At 37.6% G+C, this 19,678-nt stretch overlaps 1 protein-coding gene across 1 annotated transcript; it reads left to right on the top strand.

Annotated features, from left to right (window-relative positions):
• Window positions 1-414: 414 nt before the first annotated feature.
• shtn3 (shootin 3) lies at window positions 415-19,323 on the top strand. The gene is made up of 18 exons (XM_053506334.1): window positions 415-483; window positions 628-692; window positions 2,731-2,791; window positions 8,659-8,753; window positions 8,924-9,086; window positions 9,537-9,634; window positions 9,920-10,001; window positions 10,378-10,472; window positions 10,748-10,894; window positions 13,056-13,209; window positions 14,526-14,694; window positions 14,834-14,904; window positions 15,009-15,109; window positions 15,228-15,242; window positions 15,653-15,718; window positions 15,830-15,950; window positions 16,314-16,551; window positions 18,585-19,323. The coding sequence occupies exons 1-18, from the start codon at window positions 456-458 to the stop codon at window positions 18,727-18,729; spliced, it is 1,914 nt and encodes a 637-aa protein (XP_053362309.1). The 5' UTR covers window positions 415-455; the 3' UTR covers window positions 18,730-19,323.
• The last annotated feature ends 355 nt before the right edge of the window (window positions 19,324-19,678 follow it).

Below are 19,678 nucleotides of genomic sequence, written 5' to 3'. Positions count from 1 at the left end.
ACAGTGTAACATACACACACACACACGGGCCCAGGGAGGGAAGCGACCCCTCGACACTGAAGGTGCGAGACAACAGTGGACAAGAGAGAGAAAGCACCAGCTTTTTGGTTACGTCATATGGGCGGAGCCAGGTCTGGCTAAATATTACGTCACGTGGTAGTAAATGGTAAAATGATGCTACTTGCACCAGAACCACGATTAATTAACATCTTCGAATAAACAAATAAATCCCCCTTACTTATCTTATCTTATCTGTACTTATATCTTAGTTATTGAGCTTTGAACGGGCGAAGCTTTGTTTAATCTTTATTTAAGAATTAGCACGCGGCGCATCATTGCGCTGGCGCGCGCGCTCCCGTCGCGAGGCTGGGTGCGCGCGCGCCGAGAGCGCGAGAGAGGGAGTAGCGGGGTTTCTCAGGCTGCGGGTGGGACCGCGCACCGTCTGCACAAGGGCTATGGAAGCGAGGCAGCTGTCTGGCAACGGTAATTCCACCAGCACATGTTTAATTTCTGTCAGTTTAGCAGGTTTTAATTCAGGGTTTAATCAGTTTTTATACATATTAAACAGACTTAGTATCCCTTTTAACGGTCTATTGTGCGCGCGCTTTGCCTTGTTCATCATTTCAGAGGCGATGGAGGCTGGAGGAGGAGGAGGAGGAGAGCATGGAGATGAGGAGAGAGTCAAGACTGAGGTAAGAGATGCTCCGGTAAAAAGAAGGGGGAAAAAGGAAGAAGCAAGAATAAAGCACATTAGGAATACGCTCTTGGGGTGATTGTAAGTCGTATATAACGCGTAATATCGAGTTTCTTTAAGTCACAAAGCGCTCGACACGCCAGCTAACCGGCATTTTGATTTATTCAGGCCAGAGTGGCACACACCCATCTGCAGCCGAATTGTTTGTTCCTCGTTTTAATTAATGGGCAGATGTTTACACTTATTACTGCCCATAATAACAGTGATAATTACACAAGCTATATATACATATATATATATATATATATATATATATATATATATAGACTTCAACATTTTTATGCACATACGGGCAACTGATGTTTAAATAGGTGCTTGAAAAGCTAAACCATGCTACGTTACCATATAAAAGATCAACACTAAAAGTACGGTAGTATCATCTCACATGGATGTTCTCTGGTGAGTGGTTAAAGTGTTTTGCTGTTTAGAGCAGCCCAACACTTTAATGTGGGCTGGAATCTCCATTCCATCGGGCTGCCACTGTTTGACCCTTGAGCAAGGTCCTTCTCTGTATTTAACTAACGAAAGCTATTTGGCTAAACCTGCGATGACTGACATATACTTCAATATGGAGTTGGTCCTCCTTATGCAGCTATAACAGCTTCCTCTCTTCTTGGAAGGCTGTCCACAAGATTTTGAAGTGTTTCTGTGGAAATTTGTGCCCATTCACTCTGTAGAGCTACTGTGAGGTCAGACACTGATGTTCGACGAGAAGTCCTGGCTCACAATCTCTGTTCGAGTTTATCCCAAAGATGCTCGATAGGGTTGAGGTCAGGGCTCTGTGCGGGCCAGTCAAGTTTCTCTTTAAACCATGTCTTTATAGTCTTGTTGGAAAAGAAAAGGACTGTTGCCACAAAAATTGAAAGCATAGCATTGTCCAAGATGTCTTGGCATGCTGAAGTATCATTTACTGGGCCTGATTGAAACACCCAAATTCAATAATTAACAGGTTTGGCCAAATATGTTTGTCCATATAGTGTATCTCCGCGATTAGGTGTATCCGTTGCCCGATGTGCCGGATGGCACGTAGACAGATCCTTTCACCCTTTTTGCGCCCAGGCCTCACTTTACTTCAGTGGGCAATCTTACCTTTTTACAGTACCTGTCTTTGGTGGATTTCCCCCTAGTAATTGGGTTTCCTCTCACAGTCTAAAGAAATGCCTTATAAGATAATTGGCATTTTCAGATTGTTCATAGTGTATGATTGGTTGTGTGCATGCTTGTGCACAATTGTGCCCTGAGTTCCCTGCGATAGGCTCCAATTCTCCCGTGACACTTCACAGGATAAGCATTACTAGATGATGGATGGATGAAGGGATAATCTTACCTGGATACTGTGGACTTGTACCTAATATGTGCTCCTGTAATAGTGAGGTCTAGCGAACAGAACACTTTTCAATTTTTAATTATGAAAGCGTTATGATTTTTAATCCCACTAGCAGGTGTCAACTCATGTGTCCTTTTCACTGTCGCTTTAAGCTTGCTGATTAGAAATGTACATATACTGTAAATCTACCTTACCCGTGCTGTATATCTGTTTTGTTGCAATATCTGTTCTTAAAATGCTATAGAAATAAGCAGAAAATATTTTGGTACCTTTATTTTTTTAGAATATGTACACTGACCCATATTAGGACTTGAAATATTACAGTTCGAATCCTATGCCTGGGGAAATGCAGCACTTCATTTAGACATTTCATTCTCAAAGACAGCCTGGTAATTCCCTTTAATCCTATTTGCAACTTGAGTTTTTTTTTTTGCTTAAAATATCAATGATTACATATCATGGCAACGTTTCTAGTGGGCAAGCTTCACACGAAACATATTGGAGTAAAAAACAGCAAAAAGAATCTCTTAGCAGAGCATTTATTATTTCATTAACATTTGTGTAGAAATGTGGAATATTTTCAAGTAACCTTAAATTGCTTTCCATTGTGACGTGTCTAACACAAAGCGACCTTTTATATATTCTGAAGTGCCTGAGACTGACTGAAGAGAGAGACGAAGCTGAAAGACAGCTCAAGCACATTAAGAGAGGTAAGGTTACCTGAAAGCTCTTTGAGGTGAGTAAGTACTCTGCTGTTAGCCATTTGGGTTATTTTATTTCATTCTTTGTGTTATTTTTTTTATTATTATTATTAATTTTTTTTTTTTTTTTTTTACTAAACCAGCTGATGAAATGGTCAGTGATATGAGATTAGTTAAGAAAATTAATGAATATATAAATCTGTTTATTTGGTTGACAATTTTCTCTAAATAGCCACTGAGGCCAAAGCCAATCCATGCATAGAGCTAAGTAGTAAAGGGTAAGGGTTTTCCTTAACAATGAACAGCAACTCTTGGGGTCTGTTGTAAATGAAATTTCAAATAGCACTAATGTCAAGTGGTGTTCAAGTCAAACCGGGAATTGTGATTGTGTTGAATAAAAAAAAAACACAGTTATGAAAGTAAAAACTCCCTTTATATAATCATCTGCTACACTAATGCACTTTAATCAGTGTCTCACTGGTGCTTTGGTGCACATCAAGGTGGAAAATTCTTAGTTGTGTGAACCATGATCAGACTGCCTACATTATGTATGAAATGCTGGCCTACCAGGAATCCATTTAATGGCCCGAACATGTGGAAATGGCTTGCTCAGGACTGTACTGTGGATGTGACGATAATTCCCTGCTGAGTTCCTGTGATGTGCAAGTGGCGTGGTGGGCAGTATGCGGTTGTGCATTGTCCTGCAAAAACAGAACAACTATGGTGATCAAACCAGACCATTTTTCCATGAAAGGAAAAGGACATAAAAGTTCCTTGGACTCCAGCGTTTCAGCAGTGATGATGATGTGACGCAGGCAGTCTGATAATGTCACCCGTGTACTAAAAATTTTTTCTACCTTAATGGTATCGATACTCTAGTGAAACGTTTGGTAACTGCATTAGTTGTAGCAGGAAATCATTTAGAGAAATAAAGTGAGTTCTTAATCTCATAACTGTGTTATATTGTTCTGCACAATCAAAACCCCTCAGAGTTTAAATGCTGTGCTACCACTTTTATAAACCTAAATAAAATTCCTTTAAAGCGTCAGTGTTTGTTCATTCTAATCTTGTCTATATACCATTGACAATGTTTACATTTTTTTTTTTTTTTATAAAAACCCCAGAAGAGATAGATTCTCTTTGTTCCTTCCTCATTAGATTCTCTTTTTTTTTCTTTTTCCCAATTTCTTGGGTTTTACCTTGTGTGTGATTTTTCTAAATGGGTAAGGAAACAGTGTGTAGTGCTTTTAGAAGTAATTCATCACCAGCATCAAGGCTCAGAGACGCTGGGTAAGACACATATTGTGCAGAGTCAGCATCTTTCCACTCATGCTGTTTTACATTTTCAGCATATACAAGTGGTTGGCTGGGTAAATGATGCCTGTGGTGTAATTTAAAACAATTCTACTGTTTGTAGTGATGCTTTCCTAAAATATAATACATTGTCAGTGTGCATGTACAGTATGACTAAACACAGTGTACTGTATAGATAGTCCTTTTCAAATCCAGTTGCCTCTGAAAGTGTAAGGGAAGCAAACTGCATTTTGAGATTCTGTTACAATGAAACAACTTGATCAAACCTTAGGGTTCACTGTGTAAGGTTTTACACATAGGTAGCAAGGATTCGGACATATCTAGGTAGACTGACTGTTTTTATCATGCTGTGCTGGACATGAGCAAAATCTTAAATCACCATGTGAGTGATTTTATAGAAATCATGGAAAGTGTTGCTGGGAGTTTCACTCCTCCCTGCTTGTCACATCACTAAGTGCTGCCAAGTTCGACCTTGGTGACATTGGTGATATAAAAAATGTAGGAAATGTCTACATATATTTGTCCTCTGATATGTATCACGATATTGCACAGCCATGCCTCCGTATTTATTTAACTATCACCATGCACAAGATTATCTTTGCAGGAAGTGTCAAGATTAAACTGGAAATTTAGAAAAGTGGAGGTACCAATTTTCTTTTTTTTTTTTGTTGCTGTATTTCACATAATAAACTACAAATGGGTGTGGTGATGGGCGCCAGCAGCATCCACTTACCCTTGAGGGCACTATGGGAGACGATCACTTTATTATGCCTTTAATCTGACACTTGGTGTCTCGGCTACGTGTTTGATGTCACCTCCTGTGTAACCCATCTCATTATCACACTGCCTCCAAGCTGTCATCCGAATAAGCCTCTGCTGAATAGTGAACAATGGTATCCCACACCCCATGACCACTTAGAGCCAATCCTAGACATCACTTCTCCTTTGGATGCAGATTCATAGCTTAGTTGCACTTTATGCCACATGAGGATGTGCTGTCTGGTCACCTTTAGGTCCTACTACTTATGCACTGTCTGTTGGATCATAGAGTCAGGTGAGCAGGTTGCCATGTAGGGCTGTATTTCCTCTTCCTAATGTTTGATGGTTGTTTTTCTTGCCATTTTTTCAGCATTAGTGCAGCTTATGTTTTACAGTCAGTTATGATTATACATACGTTTGTGTGCCAAAAATCAGTTAATTGAGTGCTGTTTACAACGAGATGTGCCTTTCTTTTTCTTTTATACAGTTTATTCAAGATTTCAAATTTTGATAATGTATTATAAAATGAACATGATATGAAAATCCCATATCAGGACATTTCTGGTTATAAGTTGAAATTCTGCTCTTTTTATTGTTTTAAAATATGAAGGAATTGCTATAACTTTTTACTGAAAAATTATATGAACCTTATTTACTGTAGATCTGGAAGGGTTAGGGTTAACCCATTTTATTTCATTAATGTGTTGACATTATAAGTAATGATATTTGATATTGTTATTATTCTCAAAATGAAAAAGTGGGACTAATCGTTCTTACATTGCAGCTTTTATGCTGCTTTTAAATTTTATAGAAACTCCCATTCGTTTCTTTATTACATGTACTCTATGTAGTACATGGCTCACCAGGGCATGCAGTATTGATCAATAGAGCTCAGTCAGATGAAGCCCCAGACTCTTTCTGGAACAATCAGAGCTATCATCATCATCCCCAGGGGATGGTTAATAGACTCTACCAAATACTGTACTCATTTCTGCCAGGCTCTTTCCCTTTGAATCATTTAAAAATACAATTATTAATTATTTACTAATTTGGAAATGCATATATTGTTACAGTATAGTGTCACAGGATTGCTTTTATAATTATATTTTCCTGCAGTCCATGTTAAAAACATATTTCCATTGTGTTACATGTATAAATGAACTAAATGTGTTATGTGTACGACACATACAGTAGTATCTTGGGGCTAGTGTGCAGTGGGTCCGTTTATTGAGCTGCATGCTCCCACTAACAGTTAGCATAGTTTTCTGCAGGATCTAAGATGACTCTGCAAATGTCAGTGTAATTTGGCCTAGTTGGTGACATGCAGTAGGTCAAAGGAGAAAAAGCACACTGGAGGAAGAGTGCAGCTCAACCCTGGTTACAAAATGCTTTCATGAACATTTTCTACCAAAGAGAATGAAATTTGTATCATAGCTTTAGAAAAAATTAAATTCAAAAGGATCCATTTTATGCATCTGAGAGCAGTGATGGCTTAGAAAAGATGCAAGGCTGTAATTTCTGTTTGCAATTAGGACCCAAGTTACAAGCGAAATTGCATGGTTATTAACCGCAGGCTGTTCAGATTTATCAGCAGAGCTTAATCACTGTAATCAAAAGGGATACTCTGTGTTAATTTTTTTTTCTAATATTAGTTAAACTCAAGCGGACTGGCTGATAGAGCGAATCATAAGCCATATTGTCCTCACACAGTACAACAGAGTTGCTGACCTAGAATCTGAACAGCCGAGTTCAGTCAGTCATTAGGAAGCTAAAAGAGCAGAGCTGATGTCCAGAGGGCTTTGTTAGGATGGAGAACCATGATCTTTTTTTAGACTATAACCACAGTCCACCTGAATGTTTGCTATCAACAGCCCGTACATCCTGTCTCATTCTTATGAATAAATTAGAAGGTATGAATCAACCATACTTAGGTCACCGTTTTGCACAATACTGAATCATGTCGTATCATATTACAGCAACAAGAGTATTTTACTCTGAAGCTGCTTAAAAGTCTAATATTTTTTTTTCCAAAATAAAACTTTATTTACACAACTTCCTTTATTTAAATCACATGGAGGCATCTTTCCCACTCATGATGGAATTGTGTTATAGCATCTAATATTATGCATGTACTGTAATTGCACTTACTGTAGATTGCAATCTTTTACATGATGTTTGTCCTGCCTGTATGGTTTCCTAGTTTTTAAACGTATTGTTTAATGCTAGCTGGAATTAAGCTTTAACTAAAAAGTTTGTTTCCAAAGTATTCATAAAATTGCTAAAATGAATAAACAGCAGAAAGCTTTTTAGCACTTTGCCACCCACTTTAGCAATGGATTTCTGGGAGGCTTTGCTTAGATATCAAGCAACATTTATCATCAAAGTGTTACAGCGATGACTAATAGGAAAAAGTGCAAAATATTCAACATTGCCAAGAGAGGCTTAAGGTCATCCATTATCATCTTGGAGTGAAACATTAGCTGTTTAGAGGTGGAATAGAGTTGTGGAGTAGTATTTTACTCATATGACCATACAGTAGCTGTTGTTTACCACTTGTGTCAGCATGTTAAAATTACTGTGCAAAAGTATTAAGCCACCCCTAATTTTTTTATATTTTACTTTAAAAACTTCTTGGCTCTCATTTTTAGCCACACAGTGAGTTATGAATTATTCAAGCATAAAACTCATCGACTTAACTCATGAACCAGTGAGAAACACTTGTAGATGATGACGGAATGTCAGAATGGGAAAAATGTATGATCTTTATAACCAAGGCATGGTTATTGGTAGATCTCTGGGCTGATGATCTCCTGGGAAACGGTATCTAGATATTATATAGTATGTTGTAAAAAAATGTTCTACTGCTGAAACACCTTTTTGATGAGAGAGACCAGAAGATAATGATCAAACTGAAAGTCAATGGTAACTTAAATAATTACTTTTTACACCAGTTTTGAGCAGAAATGCATCTCAGAACATGAAAGATATCATACCTTAAGGTGGATGGGCTACAGCTGCAGAAGAACACATGATGTTGCACTCCTGTCTGCCAAGAACAGGAAACTGAGACTATCGAGGAAACACTGTTACAACCTGATGACGTGCTTACTTGGCGTTAGTGTGAAAAATGTTTGTTGAAATAATAAAGTGTAGTTCAGCAGACTGATGATATAATTCTGTCTGACTGCATGTTGAGAGGAGCATTCTTCATGCATTATTCACAAGCTGCTTTGTGAAAGACCTGATGATCTAAAGCTCATCTTCATTCAGCTCCATGGAGTCACAAATGAGTCATATGTAGAATTTGGTTGAGGCTCATGCATTTCTACATTTTCCACTGTTTCTGAATTCACTTTGGCACAGAAAAGTAAACAACTCAATTAAAGACTGAAATGGTAGATTCCATCTACACACCATGGCACTCTACAGTTCCACTGTACTCTTCTACCTCTTTGAATGTGAACTTGCTTGAATTTGCTGTAATGCCTTGACAACTGACCTGCCATTGTAATGGCTTCCACATGGTGTAGAGTTACTCTAGTAGGGTTCTGTGACAGAGAGGGTATTAGTGTTGTCAAAACTGTTGAGATGCTCTCCTTTGTGATCATGTAACAGATAACCATCATGGCGGTTTCTCTTACATGCTAGAAAGTTTTGTTTTTGTTGTTATACTTACAGCATAAAGTTAAATCTCTTTGATTCTGTATCCATTTTCTGTTTTAGAAGCTTTATTATTATTATTATTATTTTATTATTATTATTATATTATTATATTATTAATATATTGTTGTTGTTTCATGTAGTTTCTCAAATGGTAATTGAGGAGGTGAACGTGCTACAGACTCAGCTTGAGATTGAGAAGTCTTGTCGGGAAAATGCTGAAGCATTGGCAACCAAGGTAAAAAAAAACTACCCTTTACTCTATCTTCAGCTTTAATGCATGTTTATAATACAATACACATCCCCCAATCACTTAAACATCATTCCCAGTCTATATAATTATTTGATTATAATTGTAGCCTGAGTATTAATTGCAGCATGCCTGAATGTTGTGTAATTTTTTGACAGCTGAACTGTGAGAACAAGAAGCTAAAATATCTGAGTCTGTCATCTCGACCCTGTCTGGATGAGCTCCTGCCCAGCATTTCAGACTGCATCGCTTTGGAGGAGGAAAGCGATCCACAGGAGCACAGCCCAGACCCCTATACCCAGTACCAACAGCAGGTTAAAGGTATACATTATTAATGACACTTTATTGATAGATAATGTAAGATGATTTTTTTTTTTGTCATTCTGAGGTAATTTTTCAGTAGGATGTTGAAGGAGCATGTAACCAAAAAATTATAAAATAATATTTAAAATGTTAAATAATTTAAATAAAGACAGCTTTATGCAGACTGCTTCGCTCAGTTAAGTTCATAAATATTTGGACAGTGTAACAATTTTACTTTGTAACTTTTTATTTATTTTGCCTATGTACACCAGACACAAAACTTTAGACAGAAAGATACACAAGCAAGGCGAAAAAATTAAAAACAAATCTTCTTTTCTTGGGCAAAGCAGCTCAAAGAAGGAAATTCAATATTTGATGTCTATAGGTTCCAAACTACTGTATGTTGCTGTCCAAATACTTATGGACCTAAATCTCTCAACTACTATAAACACTACTTTTCTTCTGTAGACCTTCAGGAAACAGTCAACACATTACTGGAGGAAAAAAAGCAGCTAGCCTGTCAGTTACAGGAGCAGCAAAGACAGATCGAGGAGCTGACAGCACTTGTAAGTACTGACCGCTGTTATCACAGGAGAATGAGTTTCCTCGTGCGTAAAAGAGCTGTGGGAGGGACTTCGAGATGCACTACATCCATGACCCATTTAAATTATAAATGAATCTGTAATGAAACCTTGTTGTAACTTTTATATATCTGTCTTTAAGTGTTAATAGAGAAATGAAAAACATTTTCATGAGTTTCTTCACATCCAAAATGAAAAATTTTCAGTCTGAATTTGACCTGACTATGATTTATATGATATGTGTTTTAAACACTTTGTGTTGGTTACCAGACTGAAAAAGAGCAAGCAGAGATGAAGGAGCTTCACAAGACCATTGAGCAGCAAAACAAGACCATCAAGAGGTTCAACAGAGGTGAGCATTACTCTGGTGCCTCTTGGTCATGAAATACAGAAACTGCTGATTAACAAAGATGTTCTTATTAAATCTGATCAAGTAGTGACAGTTATGTGGCTGTTTTTATTCTGTGATGCCAAGCATTCACCTTTCTCCATATGACATCACCATACCTGAGTTGTTTTGCATCCAGCCTACTTTGTCCTAACTCTTATTAAAGAACCTGATGGAATTAACAAGATGAGATCCAGCACAGGAAATCTCTTAACTTTAGATAGAGAAATATAATTTGACCTGATATTTACACATTTATTTCCCAGACCCAAATAGTACAGATTGGTACTGTACCATTCGTGAATTTGGGTTACCACTCACAAAATGTCTCTCTTCTCAGTGTCCATGATGGCGGCAAATGAATATGAAGGACTGAAGGAACAGTTGGATCTGGAGCAGAACCTGAGGCAGAAGGCAGAGACCTATGCACATGAGGTATGATTTATTAGCAAAGTTCTGACTGATAATACAAATCTGATATTAAACAAATCTTAGTAAAGCATCACTAGTGGTATTACTGTTTAATATTATACACTGCTTTTCTCTATATTTATTTATAAGTCATGTAACCTATTGTTCCTATTGTTCTAATATTTGTTGTAATCGACCTGATATCTGTTTTAAGGACTTATCTTTATAAACATGTGTTTTGTTTTTACTTCAGCTGGAAATGCAGCTGTGATTAATGGTTTTGTTTTTTTCACATTTAGATGTTGGTGAAACAGAAAGAAGCCAACAGACAGAGTATGATTCTCCTGCAGCAGGCGGACCCTAGTGTTCAGCTGCTCAAAGCACTAGAGGACGTAGCAAATGTAACCAAAACACTGGAGCAGGAACGCCTGCAGCACCAAGAAAAGGTTGACTGTCTTGTGTCTACACCATCATAAAATGCTTTAACTGCAAAATTACATATCGGCAGCTGTGTGATTTTGTGACTTTTTATTGTGAAGAATATCAGAACACAGTTATGAGAGTAAAAACTACCATTGTTTCTCTATATAATCCTCTGCTACACTAATGCATCTATCCGAGCATTTCACTTGTTCTTACATACCATTAAGGTAGAAAGTTCTCTCAGTACGCCAAAGCCATGATTGGACTGCCTGCTTCACATCATTGTCACTGCTGAAACTCATTTAATGGCCCAAAAATTAGGTCAGGACTGTATACGGAATATGGCAGTAACTCCCAGCCGAGTTCCTGTAGCCTGCATGCCGTGTGGTGGGCAGTATGAGGTCGTGCATCGTCCTGCAAAAACAGAGCACTTTAGTGATCAAATCAGGTTGTGTTTTCCTGAAAGCATTCCATTTACTAAATGTTTAAGGGAAGTGCAGTGGGCTCAGAGACACTTTTTTCCGCAGCATTCAAATGTTTTACTGCGGCTAAGAGTCTTATCACCAAACTGTAGTTAAGATCTTCTATATTTATTTTATACATGAAATGCACTGTATACATATCCACACCCAAAAGAAAAAAAGAAGTAAGAAAAATGTATTAATTTTCAAATTCATTCAAAAGTCCCATTTTGACATGTGACACCCTGGATGGTGTAAAGAAATGAGATCTTAGTAGGCAGACATGGGGGAAATTCAACTCGCCTGGGCTTTCTGCAGGCTTCTTAATCGTAAAAAAGCTTTACATTTTACACATGCACACAAGCATAGCAGGACACTGCTAGGAGAAGTTTTGTTACTCTGCACCACCGCTCTCTCTGCTTGGCATGCAGCACCTTACTGCGACACACGCCGTGTATAAATGGGGCACTGTTAGTCACACACAGGTGTATGCTTCTTAATAAAATTACCCTCGACTCTTTTTCTAAACTCCACAAGCAGCACTAAACCAACCCTCCTATCATAATATAATATATAGGCTTGCTGACAAGCCTAAGTAAATATCATTACCACGTTTTAAAAACTTTTGATTGTCCACAAATAGAAAGACTACGCATCTGATACAAAACTTGCTAGTTAATGTGAGTAGAGATACAGAGGACAGACACAGTTAGTAGTGTAAAAGCTCTGATGCAAACAATACATAAAAAAGCACACTGTGATGTGATGTGCAGTAACCCTTGTCGATGTTTTAAGTAAATTAACAGTACAGCAGTGTTCTTAGCTCTGTGCTTGCAAGCTCAGCAGATCCATTTTCCTGAGTAACAATTACAAATAAGAGAATGCGCGTAGAAAGCTTGCCTTGCCGCCACACCTGCAAAGCATTACATACAGCCTTAGCATAACAGAGGGGAAATCCAGCAGTTTTTAAACAAACCAAAGCATTAGAGAAAATTCTTTACAGATAAGCGTTACAGAAAGCGCCAAGTTCTCTGACATCATAAGCCGCTCACGTATATTTCAGATTGCTATCTAAAATATTGTGTGCCAGGTGACAGGCTGGGCTGAGAATAAAATGAGCGGTTTCTGGATTAATGACATACTGTAGCCCTGCTGACAGAACTGCTGTTCCAGGCAGGCAAGTACAGGGTGAGGTATGGCTAGTGGGACATCAATAAGTCTGCAGCTGCCCAGAGCTTGCATGCAAATGTTGGGCAAGGGTAAATCAATATTCCGCAATGATGACAGACACGGTGGTGTAGTGGTTAGCACCGTTGCCTTGCACCTCCAGGGTCCGGGTTGATTCCCGGCCAGGCTCGATTCCTGTCTCTGTGTGCATGGAGTTTACATGTTCTCTCCGTGCTTGGTGGGTTTCCTCCGGGGTGTGTGTATGTGTGTGTGCCCTGTAATGGATTGGTATACTGTCCAGGGTGTACCCTGCCTCATGGCCTAAGCCTCCTAGGATAGGTTCCAGGTCCCTACGACCCTGAATACAGGATAAAGCGGTATAGAAATTAAGTGAGTAAGATGACAGGCTGTCTGCAATGTTACAGTCACTTTAGAGTAAAGTCTTATCTTGACCTCTCATTCCTTAACATGTTAACAAGTGGAGTGCAGGGATAAACTACAGTATGATTCCCAATGTTTTTGTAATTACATGTTCCCTTCTCCTCTCTCTATGCAGGTGAAGGCATTAGAGGTTGAGCTGGATCAGAGTGCCTTGCGTAAGCAACTAGAACAGCTGCAGAAACAGCTGGAGTTACTGGACGAGGAGAAAAAAGACGTGGAAGAGCGTCTCCAGCAGGAGGTGAAAAAGTACAGTGACTTGGAGAGCAGAGGTGAGCTCACATCCTTTTAATCTCAACTGGGCCTCCATTATCAGGCCAGGCTGATGATTAGATTATCTTCATCAGAGACATACTAAAGATAACTAAAGAAACCAGACTAACTAATCACTGTTTGTTTATATAGACCAGGCATTATGAAATGGTGGACCGCAGTCCAGACACAGACCGAGTGACAGTTTCAACCGGACCATGATGCTTTTTTGATAAATGAAAATAATTTATATACCAGTAATCTAAACAAAAGAGCCAATCAGCGTGATAGTTTACAGTGTACAGAAAGACTGTGTGGAAAAAAAAGAAACAAAAGTACGACACAGTATGGCTTATAATCAAAAAAAAAAAAAAAAGAAAGCGGACTATGAAAACAAAACCTTCAAACATGAATGGACAGATCAATACATGTTTATTTTTTCTTGCGGGAAGTTTAAAAACAGATTGTCTCACATGATCCGAAACTGAAGAGATAATAAAAAGCAGAAATGTCAAGCGCCACAATGAGAAAAAAAAAGAAGAAAAAAAAAAAACGGGTTGTTTGAGCAAACATATATGCAGTGGTCCGAGGTCAAGGCATGTACAATACCTGAACTGAGAGCGCAGTGTGACAATATTTTCACATTCATTTACAGCCCAGCAGTGTGCAAATGAAGATTTACAAAAAAAAAAACATTTTTAATATTAGTTTTTTTTGGTATTCCATACAAATATAAGGAATATACAAGGCCATCAAAGATCAAATAGTCATCTATAAAATAGTAACTGAAAACTAAAAATAAATATTATTGAAATGCTAAAAAATCTTAAACTGTTTATTTTTTATAGACTTACAATAACTACATACAGTATATACTGTAGACAAACATGAAATTTGCACCTCGGCTTAAAGAAAACTATAATAACTGGATCTTTATTAACAAACTGATACCTAAGTTTTTAGAAAATCAATATATAGGTTATTCTGCTGCCACATAATGCATTACCATTGTTTTGTCCATAGCTAGATTTGTGTCAATATTTAACAACATATATAATGTGGGTTTTATATGGACTTTTTGACTGTTATTATTTTAGGACAGCACAGTGTTTGCCAACAGACTGATAACTATAAATTATCAAATCATGGTTCGGTTTGATGTTGGGATGATAAAATTTTGCACACCACATTTTACACATGATGCTTTTAGTTTTTATATATTTAAAAAAATTAGGAGGAACCTTTAGAAGCATGAAACACTGTCCAAACCCTGTAAAAACCTGTATTAAATAAGTAATAAACCTGCTGCAATAACAACCCCCCCTGTTTTCTGCAGTGCAAGAGCTGCAGGAGTCTCAGAAGAAGAGTGAATCAGTGCCAGCTCCGTCTCCTGGGACTGCACCTCCCCCTGCTCCTCCTCCTCAACCCCCTCCTCCTCCCCCGCCTCCTCCTCCTCCTCCTCCCCCTCCTCCACCACCACCTCCCTCACGCTGCAACCCCATCAGGTAAAATGTTTCGACCAGACCATACACATATTCTAGTCTCTAGTTTGTGTTATGTCACAAAAATGGTTTTAATGACTGATAATCAAACATATTTTTTAAACGGCGTTTTAATGATAGACAAATAAATCTTTGTCTACAGCTCTCTCATCGCAATCATGAGGAAATCTTCCAAGGCTGGAAAAGGATCTCCAAAATTAGAGCAGGCTCCAGGTGACTTGGCCTTTGGGTCCATGCATTTTAAAAGGAGTCTATGTTGCTTTGTTTTTTCTTTTTTTTTCTTCCTGATTTGACCTGCTGGCTTCTCTGGTTTGCAGCTCCAGAAGCAGATGATGTCAAATTAAAGGCTGTAAATGAAATGATGGAAAGAATCAAGCATGGGGTGGTTCTTAGACCTGTAAAAGGACAGGACACAAAGGTGATGCATAATGTCTTAATTAAGTGGATTATTGTCCAGTGCTTTGTATTAAATTGTATGTAATTCTATTATGTTTTTTTTTTCATGTGGTCTTCTGAACTGATTGTCACATCTGCAGAGATTTGTTTCCAAGGTAAGTAATGAATGACGACCTTTTGGAATATTTGCTCATGATCCCAAAGGAACTGTCTGATTATTAAGTCTGTGTGGTAGGTGGACATGTCGTTTGGAGAGAGTTAATTGACTGTGGTTAAAGGCATTGATTGAGTGAGCCACCATGACAGCACTCTCTCTCTCTGTCACTAGGGCCATAGGGGTTGAAATCAATAGTTTGGACCCATGGTCATGATTTTAAAATACACCATCTGTTCAGGGATTCAGTGTCAGAATGCCCATGCCCTTCTCGTATATTTTTGAAGCATAACTTGGAGAAGAAGATGATTTGTAGTTTTAAAGCTTGAAAGTGATCTGTGCAACCGAATCATTTTATTCGAATACGTCCAAAAGTGCCAAACTGTACTGTATGTATTATCTGTTCAACAGCAAACAACTCCAGCAAGTGAGGAAAAGCACCAGGAGAGTGCTATGGAGGAGCTAAAGGGCATCCTGGTACCTTACTTTCTTCAATACATACTACTCATATGACTATGAACATGCATTATATATTTATATAAAAGTGTGTATGAAATTCATGTTTTTTTTTAATATTATTATTTACAGGATACAGTAAAAAAGAGTCAGAGTCGTGGCTCTCAGGAGACATTGCCTGTTAAGAAGGACAGTGAATTGGAAGTTATTCTCAGGAGGAGACGCAAGCAGGCCTGTGAACCAGCTTCCGCGGGTTAGTGTAATGTTAAAAAAACTATTTTAGTGTCTATCTTGGTGTCCTTGAACCAAGTAATCTCGGCATTAATGAGTTAGCTCATGTTAACTGAAGATGTGATTCTAAATCATGTAATGTAGATTTAACTATTTAGTACGATCAGATTAAGAGATATCAGGCTTTTTAAATGGAAATGACCTACAAGTTAATAAAGTAGCTTTTTTAATTTGTGGCTGTCTAATGACACAAGACTAATCTTATCTGATTAATCTTAAAACCGTACATATTTCTAGCAGTTTAACTCTTACATACTGTATGTCTCTCTAATATGTTTTTAAACCGTAAGCTCAATTTAATTGCTTTGTTTTCATACCTTTATAGATGAGGTGGAAGGTCAGATCAGCAAAGTGTCCTCAATTGATAGTCTGAACGGCCGGCACAGTTCAGACTCAGGAAAAGACACAGATAGGCCAAGCAGCAGCTCTCTCTCAGGGAGTGATTCCAGCCCCAGGAGCAGCTCCGATTTGGGCACTGAACCAAATGCAAGCAAGCAAAATCCTTCTGTGTGTACTTCAGGGAAAGAGTCCGCTGAACTGGTCATCAATGATTCTTCTGCACGGTAAAGTTACTCCTACATTAGAATATAGAAAAATGTGTGATGTGTGACATACACCGATCAGCTACAACACTAACATTACTGCCAGAATAACATTGATTATCAATTATATATCAGTAAACTGGTCACAGGATCATGGACACAAAGGTTAGTCCCCCTGGTCCGATCCCACCGAAAAGTCAGCATAAACATTTTCAATTTTATCCCTCCTAATCTATCTATCTTTCATGTGTAAAAGTTAGTGCACCCTTATTTAATTTTATGTTTTATGTCTGATCATAGCAGGTATCAGTGCTCGTGACCTTAAAATAAAAGACTATGAATAGGAAATAAATATTAAAAATAAAATAAAGGTAAATTTAACTAGGAAAGAATAAAATAAAGTAACTGTACAACAAAAATACACAATATAAAAAATATATGAAGAATATATGAAGAAATATAGAACAATAAGAACAGCTGTACAAAGTAGGTATATTCACATTTTTGTAATGAAGTAATTAAGTTAGATATAAAAGGTAATTAAAAAATAGTAATTTTTTTATTATTCATTAATAAGATTTTATTATTTATTATTTTATTATTCAAATACATATCCAAATAAACATTATTCAAATACAACCTCAGATGAACAACAACATATACATGTGGGCAATACTAAGTATCCCCTAATTTGATATCTTGTAGATCCACCTTTAGCAGCAATAACTTAAAGTAATTGTTTCCTAAATAACTTTATCGGTCTTTCACGTCATTTTGGTTTATTCTTCTTTTGCAAAATTGCTTCAGTTCTTTGAGATTTTTGGCTTATTTCGCTTATACACAGCTCTCTTTAAACCTTGATTCTTTTCTTTTTCAGCCATTCTGATGTGAATTTACTGGTGTGCTTCAGATCATTGTCTATGAAATAATTTTGACCAAGCTTTATCTGTCAGACATATGGTCTTACATTTGCCTCTAGAATAATTTGGTATACAGCAGTTTATGGTCTACTTCTAATTCTGCTGTCATGGACTTTAACATCTAACAATGCTCGTGGGGGCCAGTAGGGTCTGAGATGTAGCTCTTGGTTTTTTTTGTATTTCTCTGAACGTTGCACAGTCTGACCTTGGGGTCTGACCTTGTTTGAATGCTTTCCACTCGTGAATAATCTTTCTCAACCTGCCAGGACACTTTAAGCCAGCCTTGGATACAGGCCCTTGTTTCACTTTTGTTGAGGGATGATCAGTAACCAGTGATTAAAAAGGTGCACACACTTTTACAAGATTTCATTCGGCTGCCTTTAGCTTTGATTACAGTGCATAATGATTCCTCATTCTCCCTGCACCATTTGCTTTCCACAGTTTGCATCCTGGAATATGCCTTATGTGCAAATTGAAGCCCTTTTTCTGATCTCAATAAAAAATGGCCATTTGGCTCTTCTTGTAATCCTATGAGTTCTTAGTGCATCATGTATTTGCGAATGTTCCTAATTTCATTATTAATCATAGCTGTAATTTCTACTGATTTTTTACTGAAGTTCGATCGTTATGCTACATAGCAAATTGAAGCAGTTTTTTTCTGATTTGCCTCACCAACAGATGTTTTTTTTTAATGTGATTTGTCATCACATTGTGTGCATATGGAATTGTTCTTACTTTGATTATTAAACAGAGCTGTGGTTTTTAGTGTTGATTTTTTTTTACCATTTTTTTTTTTTTAGCAACTTTCCTGAATGTTTCAGTGATCTCTGTTTCTGACTAATTTTTTTTTTTTTTTTTTTACCACATTTCTTTCACAAAGTTGATGGTTCAGCATTATCCTTCCAGGTTTTGATAATGTGTTGAAGGGTTCTTAACCCAGTTCCAGCAATTTCAAATCTGCTTATTTGTTTACTTTGCTTGATGCAGCCCAATAATTTGTCCCTGCTGAAATGGTAACTTTTTTGGGGGGTCAGGAAGTGTATAAAACAGGAGTTTTTAATCTGCAATTAGCTCCACATTGAAATGTTCCCTAGCAAACTGAAAAGCTTACAAATCTTCCATGGTGTGTTTCAGAGAGCATAAGGATGAAGAACAGGAGAAAAGTAGACGACACAGTGGCCTTAGTCACCCGGCTCAACAGGCGGACCCACAGGTGACGATCAGCTCCACGGCAGACAGTACCAACGCAACAAACGGCAGCATGGATGCTGAGTGTTAACAGCAATGAATGGCACTAGCAGGACAGCTGCAACATTTGCACAGAATCTTTCTTTGTCCCTTTTCATTTAATTTTTTATTCCAAAGTCCAGATATATTTTTAGTTTTAGTTACTAACTGCCTTCTTATGGAATGCAACAGTTTTTTTCTTTTCAACATGTTTTGACACCTAAAAGGCACAAGCTCAGTTGAAAAGTTGATTGATATTATGATTGAAATTGATATTATTATTATTATTATTATTAGATCCTGTGGTAATTCTATTTGCAAATTAGTTATGGCCACAATGAGTACAATGAACAAAGAGATTTTAAAAGCATCATATGAAACGCATTCCTAACCAGTGTCTTTTGGGTATTTGGGTGTTGGTTATTAAGTAATTTTAATGCTTTTTTTTGGTTTGTAATTATTTGTCTTGATCTAATGTTGGCCACCCAACTACGACGACTTCTTTCAGTTACCTGAACAGCACGAATAGCGCTGAACATTAAGCCCTTAATTAATGTTATGATTTTTACTATAATCATTGTTTGTCCTGATAAACACTTCACAGTGTAAAAAGACCATGAACCAGTTAACAATAACTGTTTTCTTAGGCAGGTTTCATCATTCTCATTGAAAAATGTTCTCTCATTAAAAATGTTAACAGTAAAGATCATTGTTTGCAATGCCCACCCACAATTCTGACCCAGTCTGAGTACATTACTGCACATCCAGGCACTTTTGTTGTCCTTTCTGAGGTGTATATGGTTCACTCTGTGAACTGTCCTCTTGCGATGCAAATATAAGCCATGTAAGGGCTCACACTGATGTGGATAAGCATGAAGGAGAAAAGTGAAGGTCTATTCACTCTACCTCCTATAAGACAAACTCCTAGTTAGCTTTAATTGTACAACATCTCTACATCATAAAATGTCAGCACTCTCAAGGAAAGAAGGGTTTTTCCTCTG

This window comes from Clarias gariepinus, chromosome 10 (assembly GCF_024256425.1).
Source record: "Clarias gariepinus isolate MV-2021 ecotype Netherlands chromosome 10, CGAR_prim_01v2, whole genome shotgun sequence".
NCBI lineage: Eukaryota > Metazoa > Chordata > Actinopteri > Siluriformes > Clariidae > Clarias > Clarias gariepinus.
The sequence above is the reverse complement of the archived record's forward strand: the minus strand, read 5'-3'. Positions and strand labels throughout refer to the sequence as shown.

Coding starts and splice junctions, on each gene's coding strand:
- shtn3 (XM_053506334.1), top strand. CDS start 456: ATGGAAGCGAGGCAGCTGTCTGGCAACG. Junction 13,210..14,525: donor CAGTGACTTGGAGAGCAGAG/GTGAGCTCACAT, acceptor TGTTTTCTGCAG/TGCAAGAGCTGCAGGAGTCT. Junction 15,951..16,313: donor CTGTGAACCAGCTTCCGCGG/GTTAGTGTAATG, acceptor ATACCTTTATAG/ATGAGGTGGAAGGTCAGATC.